An 18,944-nucleotide genomic window follows, 5' to 3' on the forward strand; every position below is an offset into this window, starting at 1 on the left:
AAAAAATTTTTTAATCTACTTCTGAAAATTGTAATTTAAATGTAGTGAACTTTATATACAAACAGAGATATGAAAAATTGTGGTATATATGTGTATTAAGAATTGTAATATGGGTTGAGGTGGTGGCTCAGCGATAGAGCTCTCGCCGAGCATGTGCAAGGCCCTGGGTTCGATCCTCAGCACCACATAAAAATAAAAATAAAGGTATTGTGTCCAACTACAACAATAAAAAAAAAATTTAAAAAAAAGAATTGTAATGCAAAAAAAAGTACAAATGTATAAACGCAAAAATTGACATGAACTTACTTTATATACAGAGATACGAAAAATTGTACTCTATATGTGTAATAAGAATTGTAATGCATTCCACTGCTGTCAGGTATTTAAAAAAATAATAAAATCAATAAAAAAAAGAAGATAACCATTAAGGGAAAAAAATGTAGTGAATACTAAAGCCACATGCAATTGGACTGTAAGGCATTATCATTCTGCATTTGATCCTGGATTTACTCAATCAGTGGGTTAAGCACCTGTGTCATCTATTACACTAACATAAACACATACATGTTTATGAGAAGGGTCATCCAAGTCTCTTATCTAATATCCCTTTCAGGAACTATCAAAACACTTAAATGAAAAGATATTTTTAAATTGATAGTAACTATGAAACTCTTTTGTTAAATTTTATAAGAATCTTAGTTTAAATCCTAGTTTATAATATGCTTAGATGGTTGAAATCTCTTTTCAGACCAGAAACAATTACTATCAATAAAATCAAAACTTTTTTGGGGGGGGAGGGGGGATTGCTAGGGATTGAACCCAGGACCTTATGCATACTAAGCACATGCTCCACCACTGAGCTGCTCCCTCAGTCCTGAAATCAAAACTTTTTAAAGTTTATAAGCATAGAAAGTCAGCAAATTTATTTTTTTATTGTTGTTGTTGTTGTAGTTGGACACAATATCTTTTTTATATAGTGCTGAGGAACGAATTCAGGGCCTTGCACTTGCTAGGCAAGTGCTCTACCATTGAACCACAACTCCAGCCTGGAAAGTCAGCAAATTTAAAAACCAGTTTTAAAATGTAAAGACTCCCCCGCATCCCAACCATATACTCAAAGGTACTGACATGGGTTACATTGTATTTATTCTAATTCTTTTGAAAATAAAGACATTTTAGTTATTTTTTTTTTATTGAATGGAAACAGAAGGAGTGCAGAACAGCACTCAGAGGTACTAAGTTACAGCTTTTTAATATGAAAAACTCCTCCTGTTTAAAGAGCATATATCCTACATCCTTAAAAATGTGTTCATCACTCCAATTAAGATATTTTGCCAAAATAATCCACTGCAAAAGGTGCCAAATATCAAACTGTTGACCAGTTTGATAAATTATGCTGAAAAGGAAAAGTTACTCAATTAATAAAGATCAAATAAAAACCCACAGGTGACATTATCCCTTTGAAAACAGTCACATCTACATGCAGGCGTGCATAAATCAGATAACTACCAAAGGTTTTCCCCTCTAGTTTTCAAGAATGCTGGATTAGTCTAGTTCTGTGAATTATGCAAATAATAGCAAATATTAAACTCCCTCTGTATTTATGCTACTGTACTTCCATTTTTAAAACATGCATCTCAAATCCCCAGATACCATCATCCACAAAAACCATGCAACTATCCAACAGACTTTCAGTGTCACCATTTATTATTTATAGCATTAAATGGGGGAAGTGGCTCTGATGTCACCAACCCTACCCGTGGAATCACTGACTCAAACATTTTCATGCAGGAGAAGACTGGCTAGGAAAACATTTTGCTAGGTTAAGTAGATTCTTTCACCTTTCCTTTCAACCCTGGGGTAGAAATTGTTACTGTGTTAGCAGAGATACAAAGAAACTGTCAAGGTTTCCACAGGAAGAAACCCTGCGCAAGTCCACTTGCAGAGGGAAAGACTTCCTCCCCACTCTCCAGAGCCCGTTTGATTTCCCTAATGTTCAAATTGCCAGGTAATACCTGCCATATTTTCCTTCTTCCACTATATCACCTACTAATTAGCAAATTCCTCACTTTTACTAGCCACTCTGTGTGTTCTGTTTCTAAAAACCCTTTTTGACTCCAAGTCAGTCCTAAGGCAAAAAAAAAAAAAAAAAAAAATTAGGGGTGTCACTGGACCAGGGAGACTAGCATGGCTACTAACAGTTTCTAACAGAAAAGGGATCGCTTCCCCAGGGGCCAAGGACTCCCCTCCCCCCTTTTAAGAAGAAAGCCCGGGTGGCAGCTGAGGACGCCCCCCACCCAGGTTCCCTAAACTGCTCGGGAAAACGTAAAGTTGCGGTTTCCCTTTCCTGGGGGATGGGATCCGGAGCACCTGGGGCCTCGCTAGGCGAACACCCCACGGCCGCTGGGAAGCCCTTTGTCCGAGCAGCCCGACACCGCAGGGGCCCGGAGGGAGGCCCCTCTCTGCCACAGCCCCGGGCCGGGCCGCCCACCCCCGGCCCCGCGGGGCCTACCTCGGCATCCGCACGGCCGCGGGCCAGGGCAGTGGTGCCGGGAGCCCCGCCAGGACGGCGGGCCCGAGGGCCTGGACCTCTCCTCCGCACCCCTCCCACCATCTCCCGTGGCCTGGCGGGGCTCGGAGAGTGGTGCGGGCCGGGCCGGGGACACTCGGCAAACCCCCTCCACACAGGGAGAAGGCGAGGCCAGCGCGCGTGCGACCGCGGCCACAGCGAGCGAGCAAGGCCGCCGTGGCCTGGCCCGGGCCGGGCCGGGAGGGGGCGAGCCGCGGGCACCCCGAGGGGGCCGGGCCGGCCGCGAGCTCCGGGGCGCGGGAGGCCTGCGCCGAACCCGGGCGCGGGGAGGCGGGGGCGCCGCCTGGGCCGCGGCGGCGGGGCCGGGCCGGGCTCGCGCCGGACGTTGGGTGGGCAGGCCCGCCCGGGGCCGGACGGAAGAGCGGACGGTCCCGCGGGCCGCACTCACCATGAGCTCGATGGTCTTGTCCTCAATCACCGAGTCGGGCTCCATGGCGGCCCCGGCGGCCCCGCCTCGCTCACCCCGCGCAGCAGCGAACGGCCCGGGCGGAGGAGGCGGCGGCGGAGGCGGCGATCGCACCCACTCTAGCTGCCAGCCCGCCCGGGCCGCCGGCAGCTCCGCCCTCCCCTCGGCGGACGCAGCACGCAGAGCGAGGACTACGGCTCCCAGCACGCGCCGCGGGCGCGGGCGCGGGGCGCTGAGGGGGCGTAGCCCGCCCCGGGCCTCTCCCCGGGGCCCGAGGCCGCCTTCGTCCGAAAGCTGCGCCGAGCCGCGAGCGCGTGTCGGGCGCACCACGAGTACCGAGGGCCGGCTCGGAACAGGCCGCGGCGCGCCGCGACTACATGTCCCAGGAGGCGCCGCGCGCGGCTCTGCTTCCGGCCGGGCTCTGCCGACTTCCTGCCGGCTGGGGCTGCCTGCACCGGGACGGAAACCCGGAGACCGCTCCTCGCTCGTCAGAGACCCTGTGTGCGCCCGGCTTCCGCACATGCGCGAAGGCCGCCTGCGACCCCCTGCGTCCCCCGGCGTCCCTCTGCGTCCGGTGGCCGCACGGCGGGCGCTCTTCTGGTGGAGGGGTGGGTGGTGGAACGGTGGATGCTAGGTGCCTGCAAAGGTGGAGGCCAAGGGCTCAGGCGTGGCAGGCGGCCCCGAGCACGAGGAGCTCCGCCGGGGCTCGCAAAGGACGGGCGTGGCGCGAATGGGGAGAGGGGAGAGGCGGCCGGCGCTTCGCTGTGCGGTGCCCCGCGAACTGGCGGGCGCTGAGAGGACAGGTTATCTGCAGACGGAGTCCTCTTACTTCTTCGCTCTGAAAGCACTTTTTAAGTCCCCATGCTATGCTAGGCACTGCGCTAAGCCCTGGGGATCGGCTCTACCCGACAGACAGGCCCCTGCCTTCGGGGGACGCAGACGTTAACCACAGCAATCGGCGGCCAGCGGGCACACTGCTGGAGACGGCTTCTAGTGACCTCTGCCTCCCGCCGCCCCGGGGATGCCCGTGTCCTCCCCTGCCCTGAGAGCAAGCCGGCGGCGAGTGAGCTGGGTTGGGTACTAATCGCCGTGAGTCCCGACATGCCACGAGGCACCTCGGGGCGCCCCAGCGAGGGCTTGGCTCTGGAGTAGATGCCGGCAGGGAGGGGGGATAATTCGATAATTGGACAACTGTATACATCTTACCTGCCAGAAGAGGATACTAAACTGACGCTAAAGCTGTAATTGGTAAAGAAGTTCAGCCCCTGGAATTAGCCTGTTGGGGGTATTTAGTCATCTTTTGTGGTTTGGAAAATGTTAAGGTTTTGTCTGTGTTCACACGTGATTTTGAAGTAGTCTTGCTTTTGTCTTGATCTTCCATGATTACAGAATGGCCTTATCTGAGGTTGATGTTCCGTGAAATTGTTTATGTTCTATAGGAGAACACAAGGCCTCTCTGTAAGGGCTAGGCTATTGTCTAGTACCATTACAACCCAACCCATTTACCAGGCCAGCTCCCAATGTCAGAGACTTTTGCTTTCCTGTTTATCAAGCGTTTCTAGATGACCTAGAAATCTTTGCCTTTTTAAGGACAGAGCTATTACAGTAATTTGTATACACTCAGGATGCAGTGTAAGTTCCCTGCAGGTAGAATTTGACATTTCATAATCTTTGGTGCTTTTCACCAAGAGAATTGAAAGAAAAGCAATGGGAAGAAAGAGCCCAGAATTGGAAGGTTATTGCCATTAACTTGCTGTATGAATTTCATGAAGTAATTTTCCCTCTCTGGACCTTGGGACATTAAGTAGTAAAACAAGGAGGTTGAGATAAATGGTCTTCATTTCAGTTACTTATTGCAATATAACAAACCGCCCCAAGACTTAGTAGCTTAGGTGCATTGGTCTATTTTTTACAATTGTGTGGGCCCACATGGCATAAGCTGAGATTACACATGGGCTATAGTCAGCTGGAATCTCCTTCAAAATGACTTCTCATCCTCTTGTGCCTCTCTTTTCCACAAGGTTTCTTATCACTCAAGCTTCTGCATGGTGGTTAGGAAGAGGACAAGCCCCAATGAACAAATGCTTGAAAAGCCTCTGGTTGTACCACACTTTCTAATGCCCCATTGGCCAAAGCAAGTCATGAAACCAAGTCCACAGTCAGTGTGGAAAGGTTCTCCACAGGGACGTGAGTGCAGAGAGGCTTGGTTCATTGGGCTCCACCAATGGAACAGCCAACCCAAACTGCAAAGGTCCCAGCACCTGCCACAGGACATAGCACAGCAGGGACAGGCAGGAGTCCTGTGCTGTGCTGAATACGAGCACCCTCTCCATGTGTATGTTTATCTTAAACCATCTTATTTTAAAATTTGACAGTTTCACATTTTAAAATCTGCATTTCCAACTTATCTTTCAAAGTTAGAATATCTGACTATTGGTTTTTTCTTTCAGTGCAAGGGATTGCACCCAGGGCCTTGCATATGCTGGCAAGCGCTCCACCACTGAGCCACACCCCAGTCCTGCCACTGTCTTCTTTACATCAAGTCTGTCCTCCGTGGTTTCCTATGTTGTCACCACTCTGTTATTATTCTGTATCTGTATCCTAGTCTTTTTTCTGCTGCTGTAACAATACCTGAGACTAAGAGGTGTGTTTAGTTCATGGTTCTGAAGTCCAACAGGATGGCACTGGCATCTGCTTGGCATCTGATGAAGGCCTTTCCCTAGGTCATGACATGACAGGGTGTCACATGGAAAGCCACTCCCTTGTACCCCATATCTCAATCCATCCATGAGGGCACAGCCCTCATGACCATGTCACTCTTAACAGTCCACCTCTTAACACCATGCAATGGGGATTAAATTTCAACTTGAATTTTGGTGGGGACATTTAAATCCTAGCTATCCGTATGCTTCTCTTACTTTAATTTTGTACCAAATCAATATAGATATTTGTGTTTGCCATCCTGTCATTAGAACTGTAATAGAGATTGACTCAAGGTTTCTGTTCTTTTATTAAAATCATACCCCCTACACACATTAAAAAGAAAAATAATACTAATATTATTGGATCCAATTCCCAAAGCTCAGTGGGATTAAAAAGTTATGTTAATGACAGCAGTCTACACAAGCCAAGCCCAGCCATCTCCTCACCCTCACCTCTTCTGAACAAAAACTCAGATACTCTTAGTGCCTCAGGCATGATACCAGCTGGCGATGGGTTTGGTACTGGAGAAAAGGCAGAAGACCCAGAAGCACATTTCCCCTGATATTTGCTCCAGGGTCCACAAAACCTGCTAACGGATCAAGGTACAAGTCCATGTCCCTGAACCAAAACCCTGAGATCCAGATGCTCAGGATTCAAAATTATTTGTACAACCTGGATTGTACAAAGCCAGAATGATGTGTATACACTGTGTCTAAGGTGACACTCCCAGGGACAAAGATAACACTCCAGAATCAAATACATGAATTGTTTGGCAGCAGCTAATGTGTGCTCCTATTAGCTATAAAATCTCGGCTCCAAGTGCACCTTTCCTGCCACACTTTGAGATTGGGAGCAGGACCCCATGAGTATTTCTCCTCTGCCAGCCGGCACTGTGGTTCACTGTCAGTAGAGAGCAGTGGAGGAACACAACAGAATGGAGGGGCCTTCTGGTCCTGGTTATGGTACTTTCTTTTCCTTCTTGCTTTTTTGGCTCATGGACACAGACCACTTACAGAACTGTGCCTCTCACATGTGTGAGCACTTTCTCTCTCTCTCTCTCTCTCTCTCTCTCTCTCTCTCGCTCTCTCTCTCTCTCTCTCTCTCTCTCACACACACACACACACACACACACACACACACACACACACACGACTGGGACATTCAAAATGAGCTTTCCAGCAAGTTCCCTGACATTTCAATAGGCTGTTTCCTGCCTGCAGCACCTCAGCAAACTTCAACATGTAGTGGGCCACACCACCCTCTTCCATCAAGGTCAAGTAAGCTTGAGAGAGGTCCATGTGGAAAGGAACTGGAACCATCTGCCAACAGCCAGCACTAACTTGCCAGACCTGCTAATGAGCCAGCTCCCCTGCCCCAGTCAAGCCTTCAGATGACTGCAGCCCCCTCAACACTGTGTCAATAAGATTTCCATTACTACAGACAAATGCCTGAGGTATAAACTTACAATAAGAAAAAGGTTATCTCGGCTCACAGTTTTGGAGGTTTGAGTCCATGGTTGGTTGGTCCCGTTGCTTTGGGGCCTGTGGTAAGGCAGTACATCATGGTGGTTGGCACTTGGTAAAGCAAGCTGCTCACCTCATGGCAGCTGAAGAGAGGACCAGGGTTCCACAGTTCCTTTCAAGGACATGCACCCATTGATCTAAGATCTCCCATGAAGCCCCACCACAAAGATTCTCCCACCTCTCAGTAGCTAGGTTCCTTCAAAACATAGGCATTTGGAGACATTCCAGATTCCAATTATAGCAACACTCTTGACTTCTGAGAGGCCCTGAGCCAGAACTTCCAGCCATTCTTGCACTCCTGACCCATAGAGATATGCCAGATAACGAGATAACATTTGTTATTTTAAGCTGTATTGGGACAAGCATTATCCAGCAATAGACAACTAATAGAGCACCAAAAAAATAACTAGTTCTTCAAAATATGGGACTTGATGCTATCTCTTCTAATCAAAGCATCATGAACTTCGGCAGGGTTGTGTTTATTCCTTCTTTATGAATACTGTTAAAGACATTGAGAAGGACATTTTAAAAATGTATATATGCTGGGTGTAGTGAGACATGCCTGTAATCTCAGCGGTTCAGGAGGCTGCGGCAGGAGGATCATGAGTTCAAAGCCAGCCTCAGCAAAAGCAAGGTGCTAAGCAACTGAGTGAGACCCTTGTCTCTAAATAAAATACAAAATAGGGCTGGGGACATGGCTTAGTGGTCAAGTGCCCCCGAATTCAATCCCCAGTGCCCACCCCCCAAAAAATAGTATATTTTGATCTCTGATGAATTTTCTGAATTCAGATATGTTATGGAAAGAGAGAGTGAGGGAGTGAGATTTTTACATAATGCTTTTCCAGCTAAGATCAAAAAATGGAATTCTCTTGGGGAATCTTGTGAAACCATGGGAAGGAGAATATTGGTGAGAAGTATTGAAGGTAGCAGCACCTTACTTCATAGGACAAGGGGCCATGCCTTTATCCCTCTGTCTTTAGAACCCAGAGAAAGGATAGTTGTCATAAAATACAGATTTATTTGGCTTTTTCTGGTGGGGGTCTAATTTAGCTGACTGGTTTGGTAGTGAGAAACCACCTCACCGATAATGGACACTATGTGAGTTAAATCTTTAGTTTCACAATTTTTTAGGAAAATATATTTAAAGCACATGAATAAAACCATATCATCAATTTATTGGCAAACATGTATTAAAACTAATGTTTGTATTTTCCTAGCCTTTTCTGTGCTTAGCAGGTTAAATAATATACCTCCAAATGAAAGAACAAAGGAAGGCCATATTCTGATAGACTAGGCTGGGCCACAGTAGTAGGTTTTTGTTTTGAGCTACATCCCATCCCTTTTTATTTTTTACTTTGAGACAGGGTCTCACTAAGTTGCCCAGGCTATCCTTGAACTTGAGATCCTCCTGCCTCAGCCTCTCCAGTTGCTGGGATTACAGGTGTGCACCACTGCGCTGGGCAGAGTTTGGAGTTTTCATTTACAAGTACTTGAACTTACCTCGCTGTGGAATGTCACCAATTGGCCTCTCTGAGGCTGCTGTCTCACAACCAGTGCTGGCTCTTGCAGTCAGGTGGTCAGATAGGGAAGAGACAGATATGAAGGGAACTGGAGCCCAGCAGGACAGATTGAGATCATTCATATTGCCTCTGACCTTGGTGAGGTGGAGCCTTGTAGAAGCTGGAGCCCCCTGGCACAGAGCTAAGCAGGCATGTGAGGCCCAGGAGTCAGAAGCTGAAGGAGGCTCTCAGGGAAGCTGAAGGAGTTACCTTCCAGCCACAGCTGATCAATGACAATGAACACGGGTGCAGAACGACTGAGGCTTCACTTCCATGCTCCAGATCCCACCCAAGAACCTCTTGTGGCCCACCCTAAGAGGAACAGAATTCCCTTTCCACCCTTGCAGAGCTGGCCCTGCCCCAAGGAGACCATGCTAAGACCTGACCCTGATATTGGTCTGGTGTTCAGAAGGGTATACAGAAGAAGACCTTCCCCCCCCCTTTTTTTTTTAAGAGAGAGTGAGAGAGGGGAGAGAGAGAGAATTTTTAATATTTATTTTTTTAGTTCTCGGTGGACACAACATCTTTGTGTGGTATGTGGTGCTGAGGATTGAACCCGGGCCGCACGCATGCCAGGCGAGCGCGCTACCGCTTGAGCCACATCCCCAGCCCCCTTTCCCCCCCCCCTTTGAAAGAGTCTTTTTGCATTGCTCTCGCTAGTCTTGAATTCATGGGTTCACAGGACCCTCCTGCCTCAGCCTTCCAAATAGCTAGAACTATAGGCTCACACCTGTGGAAGGTCCTGGGGAGGCAAGCTGGCATGTTACTAATTTCTCCCCTCTGGAAACATAACAGCTAATGCATGTGTCTTACTCATGCCAGGTGCAATCTAGTTCTGCTACCCCTTTACTTTAGAGTTACCCTTCTGGAAGACGAGGTCTCTAATGTTGCTGGGGAGGAAACACATTTGGGGAAAGCTCACTAGTCACTAACTATCTCATCTCAGAAGCACTTTGTTCCTGCTCACCGTTCATTGGTCAGCACTCAGTCACCTACACAACACATCTTCCAGTGTGCCAGCAAAAGGGAAATGTAGCCGGGCACAGTGGCACACACCTGTAACCCCAGCTACTCAGGAACTGAGGCAAGAAGATCACAAGTTCAAGGCAGGCCTCAGCAAATTAGCAAGACCCTGTCTCAAAATGAAAAAAATAAATAAATTTTATTTAGAGAGCAGCCCTGGGTTCAATCAATTCCTGTACTGCAAAAATTTAAAAAGGGAAATGCAAGGTCCTGGGTTCCATCCCCAGCATTGCAAAAAAAAAAAAAAAAAAAAAAAAACATGAAAAGAAAATGAAATAGAGTTTGGTGAACACAGAGGAATGTCTGTGCTATACAAGTATAATTCATAATCATTTAATGAATCTTGGTACAATGGGTTGAACCCAGGGGCAATTAACCACTGAGCCACATTCCCAGCCCCCAGCCCCTTTTTTTAAGTCTCTTAAGTTGCCAAGTTGCTTAGGGCCTGGCTAAGTTGCTGAGGCTGGCCTCAAACTTGCAATCCTCTTGCCTTAGCCACCAGAGTCACTGGGATTACAGGTGTGCACCATTATGCCCAGCTAATGAATGTTGACACCCAGGGTTGTTCTACCACTGAATTAACCTCACCAGTTTTAAAATTTTTTATTTGTTCTTTTTAGTTACACATGACAGTAGAATTTATTTTGATATATCATTCATACATAGAGTATAACTTCCAATTTTTGTGGTTGTACATGATGTGGAATTACACTGGTCGTGTAGTCTCATACGAACATAGGAAAGTTATTCTGAATCATCCAACTGTCAATCTGCAACCATTTTTATTTTGAGACAGGGTCTGGATGAGTTGCCCAGACTGGCCTAGAACTTTTGATTTTCCTCCCTCAGCTGAGAGTTCAGGCATGTTTTACACTGTATTGGCAAACTTTGTTCTTATATGAACTAGTTTTCTCAGTACTAATGTTACAGCTGTTGACCAGTGACGAGTCCTTGCTTCCCCAATGTTGAAGAATAACACCAGAGAAGCACACCGAGGCAAGGTCAGAGTAGAAATTAGAAGTTTATCAAAGGACAGCAGAAAAGACTTCTCCCGGAGAAAGAAGGGGACCCAAGAGGTGGAATCCATGGAAGTGCAGTTGTTTCCCCTTTTTATAGTTCTTTCAGTGATGGAACGTAGGTGGGAAGGCCCGAGGGGTGGGACACAGGTGGGCCAAAGAAGTAATCTGGGCAGCAAGGACTTCATTAACACTTCTTTGGGATGGGCTATCTTCAAATCTACTGGGGCTGTTCATTAACATTTCTTTGGGATGGACTTTGGGCCTAGGGCTTTTTTTGGGGGGGGACTTCATAACATTCCATGAGTTGTCCTGGTTTCCCGGAATTCATTGTCAACATGGCCTCCATTTTAGATCTCACTCATATTAGACCGGATTTACCTAACTACACTGACTACCTAATTTTAAATCTGGCTTCATTAACACTTGTAAAAATAAAACCTAAAAATGAATCTGATGCAGAATTCTGTCTTTAGCAACAAGTAAATATTCATGTACAGAAATATGATTTTTAATGATTCATCTTTTAAAAGATGTAGTTCTAATAAAATCCTGTGGTTATGTTTAATTATTATTTATAATATACAATAAGTATATAAATATACTTAATGTATGACCAATCGAGTTTAATAGTAATTATGATAAGACTCCAGAAGGATTATTTATTTATTTATTTACTTACTTACTTACTATTTATTTGTAATTGTAGTGAAAGGGTAAAGTTTCTAAGCTGCAAAGCCTGAGTTAAAATGTAAAAGACCAGGTATTGTTAAGTTCCTCTGTTACACCCAGAACCTGAAATTCCTGAGGCAGTTAAGACAACCCCCTACTGCCCATTTAGCCTAAGGCCCTGTGCAGCTTGTCACGTAGGCATACAGGGCCTGAACCATCAGTTTGAATGTGTACCCTGCTTAGGAGTGACCAATCACCCCCGCCTGACCTGTTCCCGCCAATGAATGTGCTAATCATGTATGAGAGCTGTTGTTCAATTTTCCAGCGCCTCATGCTGATTTGTTTTGATGTATACAAAGCCCCACCACCACCGTCCCCAAAAAGTGTACTTAATCACTGCTCAACCTCTGCTCTGGGCTCTGGGTTGCTCTCCCTTCTTGAGAGAGCCTGGAGCCTCAGCGCGCTGAATTGGATCCTCAATAAATCCCCTTCTGCAATTGCATGAGTCAGTCTCTTGGTGGTCTCTTCCTCCAACGCTTCGCCAGACCCTTGCAGTAGATGGACAGCATACCTTTATTTTATTTATTTTTTATGTGCTGCTGAGGATTGAACCCAGTGCCTCACACATGCAAGGCAAGTGCTCTGCCACCGAGCTACAACCTCAGCCCTCCAGAAGGATTTTTTTCTTTTTCTTTTTGGCTAATATGTGGAGCCTGTTATCACAGAAAATAAAATTATAACAACATTTAGAAGAGAAATGTGATAGTGTGATGATAATAAAACAAACATCAACAACAAATATGTACTGAGTTTGTCTCAATTTCCTGCATTAAAGCAAGCTGAAGAAATAGGATTAAATTCTTTGGGGAAAAGTGAAGTGGAAATGAGTGTTCAGTGTTGAGAGCCACAGCCCAGTCAGAATGATGCCTGGCATTTGCCAGAGGGAATGGTTGTAAGGTGAAGGCCAGCAAACCATTGAGATTGTGATTTGAGTTAAGCTATATATAATTGCTGTGATGCTGGATTGATTTAATTGTATATTTGACCTTTACTGTCGGGCAATAGGGCAGCTCTTGCTGCCTCGGGAGCCCGCTGCTACTTGGGAGTTCCCGTGAGTTCTCGCGCGGGGTTCGGAGAGATTGGATGCAGCCCGGTGGAGGGAGTGTGTTCCCTGTGTGGTGTGTGAGTGCCGGTGAGAGTTGGGGAATAAAGAGTTGCTGTTTGAATCTACAAGGCTTTGGGCGGCTCGTTTTTTGTGCCCAGCCAGACTGTGGCATTTCAGGGAGAAAAAATAATATGAAATTGTCACCTGTTAGAAAAGAGCTTTTCATGTACACGTTAAAGAACGATGAGTTTGTGTTGTAGTCAGCTTTTTCACTGCTACAACGAAAGACCCAACCTGAACAACTGTAAAGGAGGAAACGTTTATTTGGGGACTCAGAGTTTCAGAGGACTCAATCATAGAGGCAGGACATCATGGTGGAAAGTGTGGTGGAGGGAAGCAGCTCACATGATGATAAGGCAGCAAAGGGAGACTCCACTTGCCAGATACAAAATATGTACCCCAGAAGCACTCCCCAGTGACCACCTCCTCCGGCCACAACCCACCTGCCTTCAGTTACCACTCAGTTAATCCTTCAGGGAAATTATTCACCAATAATTTTGAGAGCCTTAGGTTAAGGCTCTCAAAACCCAATCATTTCTCCTCTAAACCTTGCATTGTCTCACACTTGAGCTTCCGGTGGACACCTCACATCCAAACCCCTCAGCAGGTGCAAGGCCATGGATTCCATCCCCAGCCCTGGAAGGGAGAGGAGGGGAGAAGAGAGGAGGGAAGGTGAGAATGGACAGCCCATAAATTACTTTGTAACTTTCCAGCTCCCTCTAAATTTTCTGGAATATAGCAAAGTAAAAACAAGTCCTCAGTAGAGAGACCGCTGAGCTCATGACTCTGGAGGTTAACATTTGATTAGACCCTCCCCCAATCACCCAGTCAACACCTGGCGCCACAGCCACTGATGTAAGCCAAAACCCACAGCCAGACCAAGGTCTTGCCAATTCCCAGTTCTGAAGGAAGCCCAGCCCCTCTGGATCATCAGGCTATGTGCCATGTAATTACATACCCTCATAAGGAGCTGACCTTGGCCCTGAGGACACACCCCATCTGGAGACATGGCACTCTGCCTGAGCATTCCCCCCTGACGTGTGCTTTCTCTTCGCCAAAACCTGATCCAGCCTTAAATTCTTTTCTGTGACATGTCAAGAGGCTGGAAGTTCCAAGTAGAGGTCTCCTCTGCCTCTGGAGAGGGCTTCTCAGACCCTCCCACAGGTGACACAGCCTGACCTTCACCTGGAACAATTGGCCAGCAGGAACACTTCAAAATGCTATGTGCACTGTAAGGAACACCAGGGTGACGACTACATCCGCTGCCTGGCCTTGAAAGCCACATATTCTCACAGCATATTCTCACAAGTCTTTGGTGGTACTTAAGTGGTAGAACTTCTGGTCCCCTCTTCAGCCCTAGAGCATGATAGTCCCAGCACGTGATCTCCACGTGGACATCATTTCTTGCCAACTATCTAAACTCTACCCATTATCAGGGACCAGCTTTAAGGCCCTTTGTCAGGAGTTAATACTAGAAGAGTGCCCCATCAACTGACACTCCTTTAACCATGGAACATTCCATCACCAACCCTTGGTTCAGACCCCCAGAGCACGCTTCCAGCAGGTGCTCCTGGGCCTTGCCAGTACACATGAGTCTGGTCCTGCAGCTCTTTTGGTGAATAATCCTTTTCCACCCTCAGCAAAGCTGGCCCAAGTAGACCATGCTGAGACTTGATCCTGATATTGGTCTGGTGTTCAGAAGGGGATGCAGAAGAAGACTCCCTTCCCACCCCCCACCCCCCAAACAGTCTTTTTGCATTACTCAGGCTAGTCTTGAACTCATGGGATCACAGGACCCTCCTAACTCAGCCTTCCAAATAGTGGGAACTACAGGCTCACCCCACTGCTCCCTGCAGAAGATCCTGGGGGAGGCGGATATTGTTTGCAGGCTACATGCCTCAGTTCAGGGCCCTGCGTTTGCAAAGACTTCTGCTGTCATCCTTAGCAAGGGGAGACCACTCATTCCTGCTCAGAATGTTCAAGGAACTAGGGTTAAAATTTGGTTTGGGTTTTGGTTTTCTGTACTGGGACTGAACCCAGGGATGCTCCATCACTAAGCTACATGCCCCCTCTTTTATTTTTTTACTTTGAGACAAGATCTCACTAAGTTGCCCTGGCTGGCCTTGAACCTGTGATCTTCCTGCCTCAGCCTCCCCTGCAGCTGGGATTACAGGCAAGTGCCACTGCCCGGCTGCATTTGTCTTTCTGTGCCTACTGTTTCACTTAACATTGTATCTTCTCTTCCTTTTAGGTTGTCATAATTCAAAGAATTTCCTTCTTTTTTAAGGCTGAAGAGTAGTATTCCACTGTGTACATAAACTGCACTTTCTTGACCCGTTCACCTGTTGATGGACACCCAGGCTGATTCCGTATTGGGCTGTCACGAACAGTGCTAAGGTGAGTATGAGTGTGGACATCTCTGGCAAACGGATTTCGAGACATGTATGTAAATGCTCTAAAGTAGATTATTAGTTTGATGCTAGTCTTTTTGTGTATTTATTTTTGCAGTTCTGGGAATTGGACCCAGGTGCACTCTACCACTGAACTACATCCCCGTCCCTTTTATTTATTTATTTTTTTAAATTTTGAGACAGGGTCTAGCCAAGTTGCAAGCTGGCCTTAAACTTGTGATCTTCTGCTTCAGCCTCCCAAGATGTTGGGATTACAGGCAAGCACCACTGTGTTTTACAATGATAGGCTTTTTTTTTTTTTCCCTCCTAGTACTAGGGATTGAACTCAGGAGCACTTGACCACTGAGCCACAAACCCAGACCTATTTTGCATTTTATTTAGAGACAGGGTCTCACTGAGTTGCTTAGCACCTCACTTTTGTTGAGGCTGGCTTTGAACTTGCAGTCCTCCTGCCTCAACCTCCCGAGCTGCTGGGATTAAAATACCTTTGCTTTAAATTGGTAACTGTCTGACCTGAACCTAATTTCTCTCTTCCATAAAATTAATAATGTCCAGCAACACTGTTATGCTGAAGTCTTTCAAACTATTGGTGCTTCTGTATTGCAGAGCCAGGACGACTGTCTTCGGCTGTATCCACTTTTGATCTACCACTGTGGAACCCCAACGCAAAGAAAAGACCACCACCTGCAACTTTAAATCAAATTAAAGCAAGCTTGTATTTGTGTACTCTGGAGCTGGTCAAGACTGTTTCTCCGGAAAAACTAGGCTAGAGATCAGCCCCCAGCTCTCCAGGAACACGATTTTACAGCACAAAGAGTTGCAAAGGAGGATGTCTTGAGAACTTACAGATAACAGGATTTGGACAAGCATAATACAAAGGCAGAGAACAGGTTAATGATCTACACGGCATGACATTTCAAGATAGGGAGTCAATTCAGATCCCAGCATCAGAGTTTATGAGGCGCCACTGAGGTTTCAGAGCGGGTTGTTATCTGGATATAGGGAAAGGCAGGATGGGTGAGTTCAAGGCATGGGCGGGAATTCCACACAAGTTTAGAAATTGCAGTAACTTATACTAAAACAGAAATTAACTTTTCATGACTTTTTGACTGGAATTGGGCTGGGTTCATCCCCACAAACCCATCCGCGGCAGCACACCAGGGGCCAGCGACACACACTCATCATCAGTGACGGAATCCTTATTTGCCATCTGGATTTCACCAGTCTCCACAGTCCTGGGTAGAGCTCTCTAGAGGCAGCCCAGTGACCTCCTAAATCAACGCTCCCGGGAGGGGGAGGGGGACACGGGGAAGGAGAGGGCGAGCGGGATTGGGGGGGTGGAACGGAGAGAGGGCGCCATCCCAAGCAGGGTTCTCGGGAGGGGCTTCGCGGTCCCACCGGGGACTTTGGATTCTAAGTCAAGCTCAAAGTCTGCCCGATCTCTGCAGGGGACCTGGCCTGTCCCACTCCACCCCCGGCGCCGGCTGGCCCAGCCCCTGGGTGGGCGGACCACAGTCCCCAGCGCTTCCGCCCCTGGGCTGCGGCTTGGAAGCCCTGGGAAGAGAGTCCCAGGTGTGGACCACGGAAAGCAAAGGCCACGGAGGCTAGGAGCCGGGCAACTAACCGCAAGAGGGCGGCCCGGCGGGGGGCGCAGCTCAGAGAGAGGACACTCACTGGGCATGCGCAAGGCGCTTCGGCACCCCACGTGCTCCTTCCTGCCTTCCCTCCTGCCCTTTCCACACCTGCGACCCCGGAGGAGCTGGATGCAGCCTGGCTAGTGGGGAGGGGAGACTCCAAGAGACAGAAATGGGGGGCACGTGGGCGAACGATAGGCTACGCCCTAAGGACTTGTGCTCTGCGGACGGCGGGCCGTGCTCTCCGGACCCCTAAGCACCAATCTGGCCAGGGAGCCTGCCTTCTGGTTCTGCTCCTTCGTGGACCCGTGGCCCCCATGACCGCACTGGCGGGAGGGAGACTGCTGGACCAGGCATTGGCTTTTCAGCAGGCTTCAGCATAGGTGTGACAACCACATGTCACTGGGCAGAACGAGTCACAACTGTTCTGCCCAATGACTGCAGGGTCCCAGAAAGAGGGAATCCAAATGGTACATTGAGTGAATGTTATGCCAACTGTGATTGGTTGGTTGGTTGGTTTTTGCAGTGCCAGGGGTCAAACCCCAGGCCTCATGCACCATGGGAAAGCCCTCCCCACCCAACCTTCCTTCTTCACCACAAGCTTTGAAGGGTAGCTCAAGCCTGAACTTCGTGAGAAAAAGTCTTAAATCAAATGAGAAAGTAAAACTTAGTAACTAGTTTGACCAAATAATTTTGGAAAGGCTATGAGACTGTGTTTATCAGCAAGGCAGGTGGAAAATATTTTACCTGGCACAGCGCATAGGTAGTTATGTGAAAGAATAAGTTTTCTGACCAAAAAAAAAAAAAAACCTGAAAATAGCCAAAATACCTAACTGTGAAGTACTGGCTAAGTCAATCATATATTCATAGATTGGTAGGTCTTTAAGCCATGCTTCCTGACACAGTCAAATGTTCACAATATAACATAGAGCTGGGGCGTGGCCCAGGGTGCCTAGCATGTACAAGGTCCTGGTTTCCATGTCCAGCACTGAAAAATTTTAAAAACCATAATATAATGTAAGAGGCAAAGTCAAGATATGCAGCTGTGTGTGAGAATCTACCATCTCCTCCCTGGATCACTGTCAAGACTCTGGTAATCATCCTCCATCCCGTCTGCCCCTCCAACACACTTTTACAGGGCAGCTAGACACTGTCTACAATCGAAAGCTGATGTCCCACCCTGGTCCCCAGGGTCAAATCTTCATGATTTACCTGTCTCTATTTCTGGTCAAGCCTCTTTCTCCAGCTTGATTTTCCTCAATTACCACCATCGCAGCCCAGACAGTTCCTCTGAGCTCCAGATGTGTATAGACCACTGACATCCTCCCGGTGTCTTACGAGGGTTGTCTTAGAGTATCACCAACTTGACATGAAAACTAGAATTTTCTTTTTTTAAGTTCTTACTTAAAATTGAACCCCCAATTCCCTCCAAGTTTTGTCCTTTGCCATTTTTTTTTTTTCCTAACTCAGCAAATGAAACCGCTACCCACCCGGCCAGCAAAGCCAGAAGTTCCAGAATCATTCTTTTGAGTTTCAGCTCCTTCCTGATTTCAGCCTGCAGTTGGCTCTTCCTGGTCTCCCCAGTTCCTCACTACATCACTGTATGCCAGTCCCTCGTCCCATCTCTCTACAGTGACCTTACCCCGCTGACTTTCCTGACAGAAATTCAGATCCAATCTCTCTGTTCCCATTTCCGACAGCAAGAAAACTTGCTTCTCTGCTGTGTCAGCAGTCTCCCGGCCTGTTCTCTCTCCTCCTGGGATTGGTAAAGTGCTCAGCAAAGGTTCTCAAACCTCATTAACCCCGTCAGTTGAACCCAGTCCAGTTCATTTCTAGTCATCAATCTCTAGTTGTCGTCAACGTCAGGCCGGGTCTCCCATCAGCAGACAAACTCGCTCATCAGACCTAGCAAACACCTCGGGTGCCAGAGCCAAGACGGGTGCCTCTGGCATTGCAGCCTGCTGGCCTTGGGCACTTCAGGCTCAGCTAAAGTCTCATTCCCTATCCTTACGAAATCGCAAACCTCTGTGGACCACATACTCACTCACTTAGCCAATCCCTTGAATTGCTAAGATCATGATAATGATGTCAACTGTCCTTTCCCCGAAATTCTGCCCTGTTCTCCTCACTGCCCTTGGGGTAAAGGTGTCCCCACCCGGCATGCTATTGGGCATGTTCATCATTCCTGATCATCTCTCCAGTCTCAAGATGTTTCAACCATTTACCCTAAACTATGTCCCAA

At 47.5% G+C, this 18,944-nt stretch overlaps 1 protein-coding gene and 1 long non-coding RNA gene across 8 annotated transcripts in view; one reads left to right on the forward strand and one right to left on the reverse strand.

Moving 5' to 3' along the window:
• Nucleotides 1-3,160, reverse strand: part of Fbxw11 (F-box and WD repeat domain containing 11) — a 121,692-nt gene extending 118,532 nt beyond the window's left edge. For 4 of the 7 annotated variants that reach the window (XM_078052419.1, XM_078052415.1, XM_078052411.1 and 1 more), the window contains exon 1: nt 2,979-3,160. In XM_078052419.1, coding sequence (XP_077908545.1) covers nt 2,979-3,023 — 45 coding nt within the window. In that variant the 5' untranslated portion in view covers nt 3,024-3,160. Of the gene's footprint in view, nt 1-2,512; nt 2,534-2,978 lie in introns of those variants that run through there. The other 3 variants (XM_078052424.1, XM_078052423.1, XM_078052422.1) reach the window with 2 other exon arrangements.
• A 268-nt stretch (nt 3,161-3,428) lies between these two features.
• LOC120885766 (uncharacterized) lies at nt 3,429-9,697 on the forward strand. Its single transcript, XR_005728475.2, has 2 exons — nt 3,429-5,331; nt 5,447-9,697. It is a non-coding gene; the product is annotated as an uncharacterized LOC120885766 (long non-coding RNA).
• Nucleotides 9,698-18,944: the final 9,247 nt, after the last annotated feature.

The sequence above is a fragment of the Ictidomys tridecemlineatus genome, chromosome 1, assembly GCF_052094955.1.
Source record: "Ictidomys tridecemlineatus isolate mIctTri1 chromosome 1, mIctTri1.hap1, whole genome shotgun sequence".
NCBI lineage: Eukaryota > Metazoa > Chordata > Mammalia > Rodentia > Sciuridae > Ictidomys > Ictidomys tridecemlineatus.